Source organism: Leguminivora glycinivorella, chromosome 11, assembly GCF_023078275.1.
Source record: "Leguminivora glycinivorella isolate SPB_JAAS2020 chromosome 11, LegGlyc_1.1, whole genome shotgun sequence".
NCBI classification, from domain to species: Eukaryota; Metazoa; Arthropoda; class Insecta; order Lepidoptera; family Tortricidae; genus Leguminivora; species Leguminivora glycinivorella.
In genome coordinates this window covers 11,756,264-11,772,814 of record NC_062981.1, presented here as the reverse complement: position 1 = coordinate 11,772,814, position 16,551 = coordinate 11,756,264, and the positions used below count along the sequence as shown (strand labels likewise).

General features: G+C 36.5%; 1 protein-coding gene across 2 annotated transcripts in view; it reads right to left on the bottom strand.

The window, feature by feature from the left end:
* Positions 1 to 2,330: 2,330 nt before the first annotated feature.
* LOC125231209 (putative inorganic phosphate cotransporter) overlaps positions 2,331 to 16,551 on the bottom strand; it is a 38,607-nt gene continuing 24,386 nt past the window's right edge. Inside the window, exons 2-7 of one of the 2 annotated variants that reach the window (XM_048136583.1) lie at positions 10,845 to 10,971; positions 8,896 to 8,989; positions 6,076 to 6,318; positions 5,504 to 5,809; positions 4,511 to 5,032; positions 2,331 to 4,181 (exon numbers count right to left, since the gene is read on the bottom strand). In XM_048136583.1, coding sequence (XP_047992540.1) covers positions 3,981 to 4,181; positions 4,511 to 5,032; positions 5,504 to 5,809; positions 6,076 to 6,318; positions 8,896 to 8,989; positions 10,845 to 10,971 — 1,493 coding nt within the window. In that variant the 3' untranslated portion in view covers positions 2,331 to 3,980. Of the gene's footprint in view, positions 4,182 to 4,510; positions 5,033 to 5,503; positions 5,810 to 6,075; positions 6,319 to 6,481; positions 6,642 to 8,895; positions 8,990 to 10,844; positions 10,972 to 16,551 lie in introns of those variants that run through there. The other variant, XM_048136584.1, reaches the window with a different exon arrangement.

The window sequence follows — 16,551 nt, the reverse complement described above, 5'->3', positions numbered from 1 at the left end:
TATTTGGCTGCGGTCTTCTGTAAGCGGAGGTACTTTCCCAGTTGGGCTCTGCTCTAGATTCGAGCGAGATGATATCTGCTGTGCTGTGCCCTACCACACAAAGAGGAATATCATTTGTTTCACATAATACAAGGTTAACTCGAGCTACCTAAAATATCCACGAAGGTATTGAGGAGGTACCTATAGACGGTCAAGAAAATCTTGTCACTAAAAAGGAGGCAAATTTAAAGAATGTAGGGCTCACCGGCCAATCGTCTTCATAAAGCTGATGCCTTTCTAAACCTTGACGCTGGTGGAATCATCGACGAGCCATAACACTTAAAAATGTATAAAAAAATGTAGGATGAAGGTTTAAATCTTAGTCATAGACATTTTAATTTCGCGATTTTTTATGACAAGATTTCTTGACCGTGTGTGAGAACTAACCATTAGGTGTTAATACTTTCTTATCTTATATCATTAAACGAGCAATTCTTGTACATTTATTTATTTATTTATTTATTTATACCGACGATCTCGGAAACCGCTCTAACGATTTCGCTGAAATTTGTTATGTGGGGATTTTCGGGGATGAAAAATCAATCTAGCTTAGGCTGAAATCCCGGAAAACGCGAATTTTCGAGTTCTCATGCGTTTTTCTTTCGCGTTAGTAAACGCAAAATATGGTCGTTAATTTCGCCGATTGCGCATCAGCTGAGCGTAGCTCAGTCGTAAGAGGTCGGTCTAATGTTCGCAGGCACATCGCGGGTGGTCAGGGTTTGGAACTTTGGAATCCCGGACAGAAATAAAGTTTTTTTTTTGTATTTATAAGAGTTTTTTATCTAAAGACGTGATATAATAAAATAGAACGAGCAAAGCTCGGTCACCCAGATATTATTATTTTAAAAGCCTATGTGTATCTTGGTGTATGATATTTACACTCTTCAATTAAATCCTCTCGACAAAGAGAGCATGCCAACCATGCCATGTTCGGAACTTCATGAATCAACCCGCCGACATACAAAAATCACACATTAAAAGTGCTGTATTGAGTGAAACCTGCGAATGTGTATTTGTTCTGGAATGGAAACCGTATCGGCCCGTGTTTAAACAGCCGTCCCTGCTTGAGTTGACTTTAATTTATTAGTTGAAATAGCTTTTCTATTACATTGATCATTTAAAATTAAACTATGTGTGTGTGTGTGTAGTTAGCAATTAGACTCGATGAATGAATACTATTTTAAATTGAGTATAGTTACGTTTACGTCACAATGTCAGTAAATGGTTGGAATTCTGTTCCTTTGAAGATTCTGTGTCACTGACAGACTGGCTGTACCTATCCAGGAAGAGCGTCCACTGACTGATATTTGTTTCATTTAAATAGAAGCACATATTTTTTAATTATTTTGTGACTATACAAAAAAAATACGCTTATTAGTGATTGAATCTAAAGTTTTTGAAAATGTAAACCTGATAAGATAACACACAATAGGTATATAATTATTACGTAAATACATATAAGTACTTACATAGAGTAACTTAATAAAATATTTTCAAGATAAATACTATCTGATATGCTTTTTAATCCGGACTGGGATGAATGGATTATTTATTTATTCCAGTGAAACATCACTCATCAAAAATGCAGACGAACGCTATCTGGCTTGAATGCAACTAGCATTCACTCAACTTGGAAAGTAATTTTAGGATAGGTTATAAAATTAAACCCCTAATTAATACTTGTCATATCGAGTTTATTCAAATTTCATCAATATAGATAAGTCATAAAAGAAAGCTTATTAGTACCGATTAAATTTCCACACTAATTAAAAAAGTAAATATTTTATGTTACGTCAAATGTAATATGTCACAATTAATTTTGATATAATTAGTTCAGAAATGGTCAACATAGTAGACGTTTACGTCACATAACGTAATACCTATCTTAGGTAAGATGTTACCTAAGATATAACAGTAACGGAACGGAATATCAATACATTTACATACACGTGCCGAAGATAAACACGTGTTTTGTATTGAACTGTGAAACGTCCACTTATATTGATATGTGCCAGATGTAGGCCATTTTTTCAGTTTTCCATTTTTTCAAGATTCATAGAATCGCTAGGTCTTTCGATCCTGGCCCCGTAGCCGAATGGCATTTCTCCGACGCCAAACGAAAGCGATACGCCGCTGGCTCTGTCGCGCCAATACGCAAGCGCGATCTACTTTCGTTTCGTGAGCGTTTCGTGAGCGATTGTGCCATTCGGCTAGACACCCTGATAGGAAAAAAAATGTCCCAAGATTTCCATTCATTTTTCAGACCTTCCATTCCGTTACCGCCATACAAAATGTATGTAAAAATGGTAACGGAATAGAAAAAAAACCTTGGGGCACTTTTTTCTCCCATTAGGATTGAAAGAGCTCGCGATTCTGTGAAAAAAGTGGGGTGGACAGCTTTGAAAAAAATGGCCCGGGTATAGCTTTAAATATACAGTAATATCAGATCTATTGGTGTAAAATAATTAATATTTATAATTTACTAAATCATTGAACTACCCCTACAAAACGGAACGAATACTGTAGTAAAAGAATACTATAATGATAACAGGAATGTACAATATGACTTACAGTAATTTACTTAACAGAAACGATCATAGTGTGAAGAGGAAATAATAGTAAGTATATATACATCGATTCGAGTTTACTGGAACCCTTTCTTTCTCTGATACCTACTGAGCATCCAAAGCAGTTTATACAATATTTGCTGTTTTTTTTACAATAATCTAAACAGGGTGCGTAGCCCAATGGCACAAACGCTCACGAAACGCTCACGAAACGAAACGCTATTAGATATCTATCTCTATCGCTCTTGCACATTGGCGCGACAGAGCCCGACTAACTGGCGCGGCGTTTCGTTTTCGTTTGGCGTCGGAGAAATGCCATTCGGCTACGGGGCCAGGAACTTAATTCTCAGTATAAATACATCACTGGTGTAAATTAATGGCATATTTATTGATTGTTATTTAATATCGTTAAATAAATCTCAGAACCACGCCTGTCGTTTTAAAAACTTATCCCTGTTCCGTATAACACATGCTTCAGGATACATAATTAGTTTACCTGCCAATTAAATAAATAATCCAATGACATCCGTAGACTGAGAATTTTTGAGAGTTGAAATGTTTTCGAAATTATATGCATTGTACAGTCAACATTGACGTGTACGTACAGTCAGATTCAAAGAGAAACGCGACACCAAACTTCAAAGAAATCTCTATGCATTTGACTGTAGGTACATCACTGAAAAAAAATATTGAACCAAGTTGTTCTGTTACTGATTATATTTTTAAAAGTGCTGAGATTTCAGATCCCTCAAGACATGAGGTAAACCAATCGGTACTAAATAAATCTAAAACTACATCACATTCCATTTGGTCACGATTTGGTAAAATATTATATAAATACAATCACAGTCTATTAAATTTTATACTCGTATATGAATAAATTATTATATTGTCAGTTTAAAAATATTTACATTTCACACCATTTATACGTTCAATCATTCTAAACCTAAGTAAAATACAATTCTAAAACTAAATACAGACTACAAGTAATGCATAATTTGTATTTTATTTCTTTATAAATGCCTATATCATACTGATGCTTATCGCCTTAAAACTGAGTAGTTGCACCTTCGTTGACGTTATCAACACGAATAAAAAATAAATAAAAAAGATAGAGATACTTATAAGGTTGGGTTCAGCTATGCAAAAAATAACCGACAGAATAACAAATTTCAAGGCTATCCACTTTTGGTGAAAACAGGTCAAATGGCAAGTTATGGCTGAACTTCTTTATGATTCACAGGCATCACAAATGAAACATACCTACCTAACCTTATGATTAAAGTCCATTCATAAAATCGGTTTATACTCAGATCATAACATTGTTATTTCTAAAAGTCCTATAAACATATTAGATAAACATTTTTCTAAATATTACTTGGAACTAATTACACTAAGTGGAGTGTCTTTCGCATCTTTGAGATCGGTTTTCTTTGATTTCTCTGACTCCTCGTCATCTTTAGGAAAGTTCCAGTCCTGAGTCTCTCCAGTTCCAAAGAATATGAAGAAGATGGCTGCCACAATGTACACCGAGGCGCCGATGAAGAATACTGGCCGCCACTGCTCGAAGCCATTCTGAAACAAGACAAAACGAGAATTAAGTACTCGTAGTATACATATTTCACTTCATTATATTGGAGACTAACAAGATTAGGTAACTATAACAAGGTACTGGGAAATTTATAAGTCTGGGAAATTTATAAAAAATATTAAGTCTATATAATTAAAATTAAACTCAAGGTACTCTCTGAGCGAAACGAGCTCTTTATATGAAAAGCAATATTCTAAATATTACCAGGTATTCTAGGTAAATTTGTTTGTACGAAATTAAAGATACAACAAAACAATATTCATTTAGGGATTTTCTTAGCCATGCCATGAAACATTAGCTACACTTAACTTACCCCACTCCTTGTGAAATAGGCTGTAATCATCGGCGTGAAGAAGCCGGCAGTGCTTCCAATAGCATTGGCAATGCCATACAAGCTCCCGGCGTAGTTCGGCGCCAGGTCCTGGTGGTTCTGCAGGTTGGTGAGTGTCGCCGCGCCGTTGGCCCCCATCGACAGAGTGATCAAGGCAACGGACAATGCCGTCGAGCATCCCGCGTACACCAGCAATATCAAGAATACCCCGGGAATTATATGCGAGAACAAACAAAAGAATTTCCTAATCTGTGTCGTCGTCATCAGATTTCTCGCCATAATACAATCCCCGAGTACCCCGAATATAACAGACAGGAATAATCTGGCTAAATATGGCAGAGCTGATATAACACCGGCGGCTGACAGTTGGAAGCCCAGCACGCTTGACACGAACTTTGGCCCCACGGTCATTATGAAGTACAAGCCCCAGAGATTTCCGTAGTGCAATATAATCATGGCCAGGAAAGGCAATGATGTTAGAATACTCTTGAACGGCGGGAGACCCTGAAATTGAAATTTATAAGTTAATATAACAACACATTTTGGCTCGTATCCAAAAAAAAGATGTCTCACGTAAGATGATAAAGCTTGTTAAATGACTTCGATTTATGCCTCAATTTCTTTTACTTATACATTTCCTTGAATGTTCGGTAAAGAAAGTAGGCCAATGCAATAAGTCACGTACAATATAATCCGGATTTAAAGAACCGAGGGTTAAATAATTCATTAAAAGCGTTATCATTGTCTCGAGCTCATCGCAAAAGTTTTTACTAGAAAATTACTGAAACTACTGTCTGAGAGTCATAAATAGTCATTCTCTATGATAAGTATTTACTGGGTATTGAAGTTGTAAACCGTTCTGTCGAACTTATCTTTAAATTCTAGGTACTAAAATAAGAGACAAATAATTATTATGAAACCGCACCAAATTTTACTTCGGATTCTAATAATTAAGTATTGTTTTCATAATCTCACCTTTGATTTCTTGACTTTGTCTCCCAAAGCATCCTGAATATACTTTCTTTCCTTATCGCTGATCCTCGGATGTTCTGCCGGCGAGTCAGCCACAATGTACCACCATACCGCGCACCAGACCAAAGTCAACACGCCTGGAACGTAGAAAGCCGAGGCCCATCCGAATTTCTCCACTAGAGGACCTGTGACAGACCAAGTCATCACAGTGCCCATGGTTCCTCCCATCATTGCGCTGACGAATTTTCCCTTTTCTGTTGGTGGCGACCATCGTGCGATTAATGCGTGGAGTGCCGGATAAATGAAACCCTGAAATAATAAAATTATAATACAGTTTTGTGACATGTAGAAACATATGATTTTTTTATTCATACGACGTAGACATACTTAGCTACAGAAAACGTTATATTTAAAACATGGTCATGAAATTTCTCTAAAATACCCCATACACCCCTTAAAACCATATTATTTCCTATCCTAATGTGGGATTGTACCATTACCATTAATTAAGTTGTACAAACAAACAAGTATTAAGTATTAAGCAAACATAGACACAGAAAAAAGTATTTACTTACGCCTGCAATACCCAGTGTGAACCGCACAACGACAATAGCGATGTAATGCAAGCGTGCAGCAGCCGGAGTCAGGACGGTCAGCACCCCGCTCACCAGCGACGTAATCAGCACCACATAGCGCGGGCCCCAGCGCTCCGCCGCCATGCCGCCGATCAGCGACGTCACGGGGTAGCACCAGAAGTACGAGCCGATGATCATCGCTTGCTGCTCCGCGCTCCAGTCGAAAGAACCGGTGCCAGGTGTCTAAAAGATGAAATAAATAAATACACACCTATATTCCCAAAAGGAGCACTTATTAATGCGTTGATGAAAATCGACAGGTTAGTTGCCTGTCGTCCATGCCACAATTGAACCCAAATCCCACAGTCGACTTCTACGCCACCCATGGGACTATTTAACAACTTACAAGATTATTTTATCTCCACGGGAGGTAAGGGGGAGGTGAAGATTTTAGGCCAGCCAACAAAAGAAAATAAGCGAATTCATCATATGTCTCGGTTTAACATAAAACGATAATTTTAATAAATACATTGCTAAAATAAAATGAAAGTTTTACAACTCAATATCTCATTGTAATGGAGCATTCTCGACAACTGTTATCGATTGAAAAACATTCAAATTAAAAAAAAAATACCTACGCGGATTCGATCGATTCGAAATCGATTATGCTGGAAAACATTTTTTATTAGTCTGTAAATTAAATTCCAACGTTTATACGTTTAGAAAAATATTTCGATTCATCAATGTTTACATAAACATTTTACTTACTGAAAGTGTGACTAAAGTATTGTTGTTTTTTAACAAAACAAACCGCAAGTGGGTAATATGGGTTACCGCTTCAGCTTAACACCTGGTAATCTCCATTATTCAAATGAAATGACACAATATTGTTGTACGTGCTTGTGCAACAACACTTTGAACATATAATATTACCTAATTTTATTACAACATTATTGTATATTATCACATAATAAACTTAACACAATTATAGTTGTTTCTGATTTTCCACCAATTTATCTTAGTGATGTATTGTTTCCATTTTTAGCGTTATTCATTCATCTTATATAACGTGTAATTGTATGAAATAAATTAGCTGGCTCTGATGTATTTGGTACTGAATTTAAAAAAAACAATAGATTCAATGATTCTTTGTAAGTATATATCATTGTGTTTATTGAGTAATAAATGAAGCAGTGAACTGTAGGAACTTAATTAAGTAGGTGTTTACACTGTTTACGTAATCAATTTATTATATATTGGGTTGGTAAGAAAGTAATGAGCGATTGAATTCCACATAAAATTTTTGAGAGAGTTCTAGAATCTTCTATGGTCGAAAGTATATAAAGGGCGAGTCGCACAGTTTCTCGTCAGTCATTCACTAGCTGTCGCCGAGCTAATATAAGGAAGAAAATGGACGAATTAAAAGTGCATGTAAGGCATTGCTTACTATATGAATTTCAGTCTGGCCATTCAGCCGCCGAAGCAGTGCGTAATATATGTCAGCGTGTTGCTCCTGAAGTTGTGTCTGAGGCCACGGCGAAACGATGGTTCCAGCGGTTTCGTAGTGGCGACTTTTCATTATCAGATCAACCTAAGTCTGGTCGACCGGTGAAAATTGATGTAGCCAAATTAAAAACCTTAATTGAAGGAGATCCGAGGCTAACGATTCGTACTCTTGCTACCGAGTTAGGCTGCTCTCATGTCACCATAGAAACACATTTACACGAGTTGGGAAAAAACTACAAATACAGTGTTTGGATACCGCACGAACTTGATAGACATCAACTAAACCGCCGTGCCGATATCTGCATACAACTTCTGTCTTTTCGCCGCACATTCAACTGGTGGGACCATCTTATCACTGGAGATGAAAAATGAGTCTTATATATAAATCACACACGCAAACGTCAGTGGCTAGCTCCAAACGAAAAAGGAATAGAGGCACCAAAAACAGAGCCTCACCCGAAAAAAGTTATGCTGTCCGTTTGGTGGGATATTCATGGTATTATTCACTGGGAACTCCTACCAAGTGGAATGACTGTTACCGCATCAGTATACTGTAATCAGCTTGAAAATTTAAACCAAAAAATCTGTTCGATGATCAAGCCCATCTACGACAGTACATAGCTGAGTTTTTTGAATCTAAACCTAAGAACTTCTTCGCCGATGCTATTCATTCTTTACCAGAACGATGGAGACAAGTAGTAGATAACGAAGGCCGTTATATTTTTGATAAATGATTAAAATAATAAATTAAATAAAAATTACAATATTGGTTATGATTCGCTCATTACTTTCTTACCAACCCAATATTATATTTTCAACACTAAGTACAGATATTTATTCAATTAAATATGAAACAGAAATTTCAAAATCAACTATAATTATTATAATAAAGTGTAATAAATATGTTAACATAAAGGCCAACATTATGTTAATCTTAATAAGAACGTACATTTTGAGAAGACCGTTTTTCCTCATACTTATTGAATAACAAATCATTTATTTGTTAAGTATAGGTACAACAGTAGTTATCAAAGGACAATCACAATGTATCACTTTGTTTCGCCATATGGCATACAAATAGTTGTAGTACAAAACAAATACATTTAAAATTAAGGTATACCTCTATATTAATAATACATGATAAATTAACCTGAATGACATGACATCATTAGAAAAAGTAAACTTATTTTTGGACCTTCAAAAAGGACTAAAGGACTAACGACGTAACGACGTGAAAAATGAAGGTTAAACTGCGGCGGTATATAAAATATTGGACACAGATAAATAGTCAGTGGATGGAGGAAGGTATTTTACCTGTCTCGGAGCCTGCCTGACGTCAGCAATGTCAGCGTGCCCCAAAGTTGTGTTCCTTATTGGATCATCTTTAGCGCTACACTGTGTATGTGACCTGGAAATGTAAGAAATACTCCGTTTATTAAAAGTTCTAGTAGAAAAATATTACTTAAAAATAAAAAAATATTGGGGACACCTTACACAGATCAACTTAGTCCCAAACCACAGAATATATAATAGTACAAGTACAGAAGGCCCACTGCTTTGATGTTCACGAAATGCCGCCTTTTTAAATACCTACAAAATTCTTACAAAGAAACGAGCCGCACGTGCGCGGCGTCCGGTGATAGGGTTACCTATGGATTCAAACGAATTAATACTGACATAAAATGTTATACTATTATATTCAAGTCTTGGGTACTTTCTAGTTATATATCACAAGCCTTATTGAACTTTTCCGTGGGACTTTATCAGTAGTAGATTTGTGTAAGAATGTCCTATGGTATTTATTTTATTCAATATGTCTATTTAACTAAGTATTATTAGCATTCCACACGCGGACATCGCTTAAAGAAACCTCGCGACGTAAAGTAACAATAGAAAGTGCGAACGTGCGTTCCCTGAGAACGCGCGCCACCCCTGAGTAGGCCGCGAACTCGCGGCCGCTAGGATATTGTACTTGTAGCGCGGCGATAGAATCGCGAAATGAGCCGCCCCTGCCCAAACTAAGCAAAGCTTGTACTATGAGTGCTAAGCGACGATATACATACTTAAATAGATAAATACATACATATTATACATAGAAAACAGCCATGACATGACTCAGGAACAAAATCTGTGCTCTTCGCACAAATAAATGCCTTTCCTGGGATTCGAACCCAGGACCGCGGCTCAGCAGGCAGGGTCACTACCGACTGAGCCAGACCGGTCGTCAAACTTCGTGAAACCGGTCGTACTTACTTTAGGTACCAACTGCTTCCACGAATAAGAGGGTTGAGAGTTGAGTAGGTAATACATAACATATTTCGAAGAAGTACGAAGGTTCACCAAAATATTTCCCATTTTTCAGAGTTGAGTGGTCTAATAATACATCGCATATGTCAGTCACATCACATTAGTCACACAGGATAGCTTCATTTACATACCGGAAATTGTGAAACATTTCAAGTAGGTACCTTGCCCGTACCTTCACAAGTAGGAAGTATGTATTAATTTAAATCTGCAATGTGGCTAGGTTGCTGAAAGATTTTAAATACCTACTTAAGTCTGATCCACTGATAAAATATTTATACTTAGTTCGCTTATGTGTGAAATACATATGAATATTATTTGAATAGGAATGTTCTTCTTTTAAACAATTAATTAGGCATGCTGAGTATTGCTGACGAATTGACGATGAGTGTTAACGGAACATCCATAGAACTCGAACTATGATAAAAGGTCGCTTAGTTGCATGCATTTGACTTTCATGTTCATGGCATTTGATCAATCGATTGAATGAATACATTTCAGCTATGTACTTAAAGCGGCAAATCGGCAATCATCTAAATTGCATCTGAACTTGCTGCAGACAGCAAGATCTTTGGAGACACAGCAGGCCTAACCAAGATGACATTCCATTTCGCGTCGACAACGAAACAAATGTCTCTCTTACTGATGTGCCGACGGACAATTTTTTCGTAAATTTTTCAAGAAATTTAAGATTTTTTGGAATGTTTCCCCAACTTGCATATCACTAGTCTCTCTAGATGACTCTTCCATATTAGTGCGCCAGTGACGTTGCGTTTTCGTAGCTAAGGAGCGTAAGCCAGAGTTTTAAGTAAGTACCTATTGTAACCTTGTCTATCACCTTGTGATCAAAACGTAATCTGGCTCTGTCTCGCCACTACAGAAGAACGTAGCTACGATGTCGTTAACATACGGAGCGTTAGCTGTAATGACATAGCCTTGGTATCCCGATATTAACTTACGTGGTATTGCTCTCGACTTGAGGCACCATGGCGATGATGTTGAGGCTCATGTTGACTCTCAGCATGTAAGCCACCCAGCAGCTCGTGAACATCATCACCCACACATTAAACCGCACGGGCACCACGCCTGTGAAACAAAAAAAGCTTTTTAGAGACTGAAAAATGGGAAGAGAGAGATACATATAGGCAATAAACTGAAATCTATATCATACAAGAAATAAAAAGCGGTCTTTCTTTGTATAAAATATTTACCTATTTCAGTTTATAATTTTGTATGTAAGTAGAGTACCTAACTACTTAAAAAAACCAATAATCTGATTTGTTTCTTTGTCGGAGAGCTAAAACTTTCTTCTGTTTGTCACGTCTTTTACACGAGATGTTTATAAGCTAAATATTTAGAAAAAGTGATAAGAAATGCGCTACAGTATACACGTTCAAAGATGTCATAAGTTATGAAATTGGCATTTTTTTGTGAATTACAGGACTAAGCACAGTAAAGTCTGATTTCAGTAAGACTAAATTATTCTAAAGTTACTTTGAAACTGGTCAAATAAAGATCACAGTACCTAACTTGGCCCTCTGCAGCGTTTTCAGGCCCCCCGGAAAATCTGACATTTCTGGGAAGTGTCTCACATTCAGTGTAATTATACTAATTATATGTAATTATTTGAAATATGTAGGTATTTACATACCTACATATTTCAAACATATATTTCACAAAAATAAACACGCCATACGATTAAATAAAATTGCCATTGGCAATTTGACACATACCTTCTGTAGCCGTGATACCTACTTAGACTACCCGGTAGGTACAAAATGCATCACTTATAATAAGCTAATACCTACGGAAAATGGAAAAACAAGAACGCAATTTTGTGTGAGGCTCAATTAATATATTCAAAGAATCACTACGCTATGTGCTTTATCAATTATCATATAACAAGTAAACTGAGTAGAATCTGCATCACCTACTGCGGTAAAACCAACCGAGGATAACGACGTTACAATTTTTTTAAACGTTAAATATTTATTTATGACGTAAAAGAATGCTTATTAAAATTATATCTAATGGATAATAAATAATAATAAATAAATAAATATTATGTGACATTCTTACACAGATTGACTTAATCCCCTAAACTCAAGAAAGCTTGTGTTGTGGGTACTCAGAGATAGAAAACATCCATGGTTCAGGAACAAAATACCTGTGGTCATCACAGAAATAAATGCCCTTACCAGGATTCGAACCCAGGACTGCTTAGCAGACAGGGTTACTACCGACTAGTCCAGACTGGTCGTCAAAATATTTGTTAAGCTTTTTTAAACACATCAGCACTATTTCCAACTAGGTATTTTACATAGCGCTTAAAGTAATACATTAAACATACTAACTAATAACAAATAATGTTGCTTTCCGATTGTTGACTTTAATAGACCTCATAAAATTCATTTTTAAACGTATCGAAATATTGAAATATAAACACCCAATATATACTTTGGATATATAATTTATCACCAATTTGAGTGTCATTTCATTTGACACTAAATCAGTATTGGATGTTTATCAAAAAAGGTTTTAGTTGTAGCTTTGGTTAGGTACCGTTTGGTACCGTTCCATTACCGTTCATTTCTGCCAGAGCATTATTAAAAAAAATGAAAAGCATAGATACCTAATTATTACTTTTATAATGTAAACGTCAACGTATATTTTGATGGCAATTTTAATATCACAAGATACATACGAATTATATACGAATACCTTCCGGCGCAATAACATTTATGGTAACAAAGTAAGAGTGCCAAATGCTGTGCTTTTCACGCTCCTTGTACCTACCAACCTACGTAGTTAAAAAACTGGACACCTCTACGACAAAGATGTACGATCCACCTTGAGAATTATGTGACATGACATTATGTCGATCACCCAACCGTACCTAATGGTGTGCAGCATCATGTCTCTGGCTCGGATTTGCAATTATTATAATGCCCGCGTCTACTGGAAACTTAGCAGGTAGAACATTTTCACATCACGCAATATCTTCTCGGTCTTTACTAGGGCTCCCGGTCGCGTCCGTGTTTCGTGTACCCGTTGCCGGGTATCCGTTCCCGTGTTACACGAATCCGGATTTCTGGCCCGTTTGGAACGGGTAATTAGGGACCGTGTAATTAAGGTCCGGGTACCCGTGTAGTCCGTGTGTCCGGATCGACGGACTCTAAAAACCCGCGGGTCCGATCCGTTCTCGACGCTTGATTATATATAGTAATGCTTGATGATCGTTCGGTTCAAGCGAATATGAAAATCACTCACAACTAAAACGAGAAAGGGACAGCGGAGCAATTGTGACTGGGGGACAAATTTTAACTACTCGATTTTTTCCATGTTTTACATTTTAGGCATTATTATATAGGACACGCGTTTTCAGTGGCCTAAATTAGTATGATTTCACGAAAACTATTAAAGGTTTTGGTAAGTAAATATTACGAGTACTTAGGCACTTACCAGAAAGATGTCTAGGAGAAGTACCATGAAATTTTCTACAATATTTCCATTTCAAGTATATTACTAACAGTCGGTAGTGCTACCCCTACTCATCCCACTAGTAGTTAAACAGAAATATTATGCGGGGGACTTAAGCATAATTTGACAATGATGAGTTACAGCTAAATACCTTAAAAGACAGTATTGTAGAAAATTTTATGGAGAATATACTTTTCCTAAATATCATGATTATAGCTTTCGCGATTTCATGACAATATAAAAGAAAAAAACTGAAAATAGTGATATAAAAATGAGGGAATAGAGGGGAAACTGACACCTCGGCGTCTGCGTACTTTTTTTTTTCTGTTGTTTGTAAGTTATCTATATACATGTCAAGTCTCATGCTTTTTGTCACACCCTATCCGACTAGCTCAAGTTAAGAACCAGGACTATGGATACCTACATATTCACTTCAAAGTGGTTCCCTCCAAAATAATAAAAAAAATACCATTCTTAACTAAATATTTGTAAAACAGCGCGGCTACATCTTGAACTTTTCAAACAAAAGGTTTGTCCATGTCAAAGGGAAGCCAGGTGTGAGGTTTGAGTGTCATTATTATCAGTAAAAATCACCACGGTTATTGGTTATTGTGCAGCCCACAAGTCATTATTATTATTACCTTTGTCTGCTCATGCGACGTTAATTCTACTAACTTCTTAGATAAAAACTAATAACTCGATAGTTCAAATACATTTCCTTAATTTGAGGGATATTTATGAAATAAAACTATGGAAACTGATTATATCGCCTATAAGTAATGAATTTACAATTAATTATGGGTGTCACCCGTTGACCACGGACGCTGTAGTGTTCGAAACGTCGGGATGAATTGTAAATTCAGTATACGCGATATAATCCGTTTCCATAGTTATGTATTTATATATTTAAGTATGTATATCGTCGCTTAGCACCCATAGTACAAGCTTTGCTTAGTTTGGGGCTAAGTCGATCTGTGTAATGTCCCCAATATTTATTTATTTATTTTAAAACTATGAGATATAGATATAACTATAATAAATTGCATGAGTAACTGTCGCGGTAACCGAAGACAATATTTTCAAGTATATTTGTCAACATATGTACATATTATAGTAAGTACCTATAGGTGGTATGGTCCCTATAGGTAGTTAGTAAGGCACCATGAACATCATAAAACAATCAAGTAATAGAACTAATATAGTATTTTTCACACAAACCAATACCCTGTTTAGACTTCTATTAGTTAACCTAGAGACAAATAAAGTCCATTAAACTTTACTTTTCGCAATTGTCTTAAGCAACTTTATTGAAAAAAAAAAACCAGTAGACTAGTGTGCCTGGCGAATTACCAATAATAGGTCCATACCTATAGGAACACGTTTGTAATATGTATTTGTATTTAATATCACCATATTATCTAATCCAGTGGTTTTCAAAGTGTGGGTCGCGACCCCCAGGGGGGTCGCGGCAGTTATCCAGGGGGGTCGCGAAGTTCAGCTTTACGAGAAACTTATGACAGCCTGTGTGCGTAGCTGAATGCACAAACGCTCACGATAATATCTCTTTCGTAGCTATCTATCTCTATCGCTCTTGTGTATTGGCGCGACAGAGCCGGCCTACATTTTTGCGGCGTTTCGGGTGGCGCTTCGCGTTGCAGAAATGCCATCCGGTTACGGGCCCTGATTTGATTTCTTTTAACCTAAAAAAAAAGTCAAATTCTTTAAAATTAAAAGGTTGTAAATAAAACAAATCATTTTATGACAAAAAAAATGTATTTATTTAACAATTAGGATAGTTAAATATTAATAATATTGTATTTAGTGTGAACAATGAGCTTGTTTCATTTTGACTAATTTGTCAAACCGGGGTTCCTGCCGCGACACGCAAACGATTAAGTCATTTTCCAAATTCAATCTATTCCTTTTTTTGTTTTTATGTCGACCATTGCTGAAAACGCCAGCTCGCATAAATATGAAGTAGCAAATGGGATCAAAATTTTAAGGGCTTCTTTTGCTAAATGTGGATATTCAGCCATTCTTTTCACCCAGAACGCGCCGATTGAAATGGATACGAACTGCAACTTAAGCATTCTATCCGATGCAAGTTCCAAGAGTGTTTCTTTAACCGAGGCGTTGAGATCGGCCAGTTCGACGGACTTATTCAAAAAAGGATTCAAAATCCAACTTTTTCCATCACCACTTAATGTTTCATTTGAGAAATAACTTAACAGTTGGTTTTTTAAACTTTGCAAGCTCTCCACCATAATGGGTATATGGATTTCTACGTTCACGGAGATATCTGATGATATTTCTTGAATGATTTTAGCCATGCAAGGGAAAGAATCAAACTGCATACTGTGTAAATATGTTGTCCACAGCTCAATTTTTGCTAGAAATGCGGTAACTTTATCTGTTGCTGTAATTATGTTCTCGTCTCTTCCTTGCAGACTTGCGTTCATAGCATTTAAGTGGTCAAAGATATCGGCAAGATATGCTACTTTTAATAGCCAAGCATAATCAGAAAATAAATCTGCAAATCCAGTTTTGTTATCTTGTAAAAACATTAATAATTCTGATTTAAGCTCTATGACGCGTGTCAAAACCTTTCCTTTCGAAAGCCATCTCACCTCTGTGTGATAAAGTAGGTTTTGATGAAGTGCATCTTCGCATATAATTCGAAATAGACGAGTTTGTAAAGCTTTGCCTTTGATTGAATTTACAACTTTTACTACATCTTTCAGCACTTCGTTTAAATCTGCGGGTAAAAATCTGGCTGCCAAAGCTTGGCGATGCAGAAAACAATGTGTCCAGAAAGCATTCGGCAAAATTGACTTAAGTCTTGCAACAAATCCACTTTTATTTCCCGTCATCGCTTTAGCCCCATCAGTACAAATACCAATACATAACTCCCAATCGAGATTAAAATCTTTTGTGCTTTCTAAAAACATGTCATACAAACACTCACCAGTTGTGTTTGTAGGTAAGGCTTTGCAAAATAACATCTCTTCGTTGATATCATCATTTGTTGCAAAACGAACAAAACAAACAAATTGAGCACAACCGGAAACATCAGTTGATTCATCGAATTGTAGGGAAAAATACGAACTGCCCTTAATTTTCTCAACTACTTGTTGACGAATATCATCGGCTATATCGCTTATTCTCCGTTGTATGGTGTTATCTGAG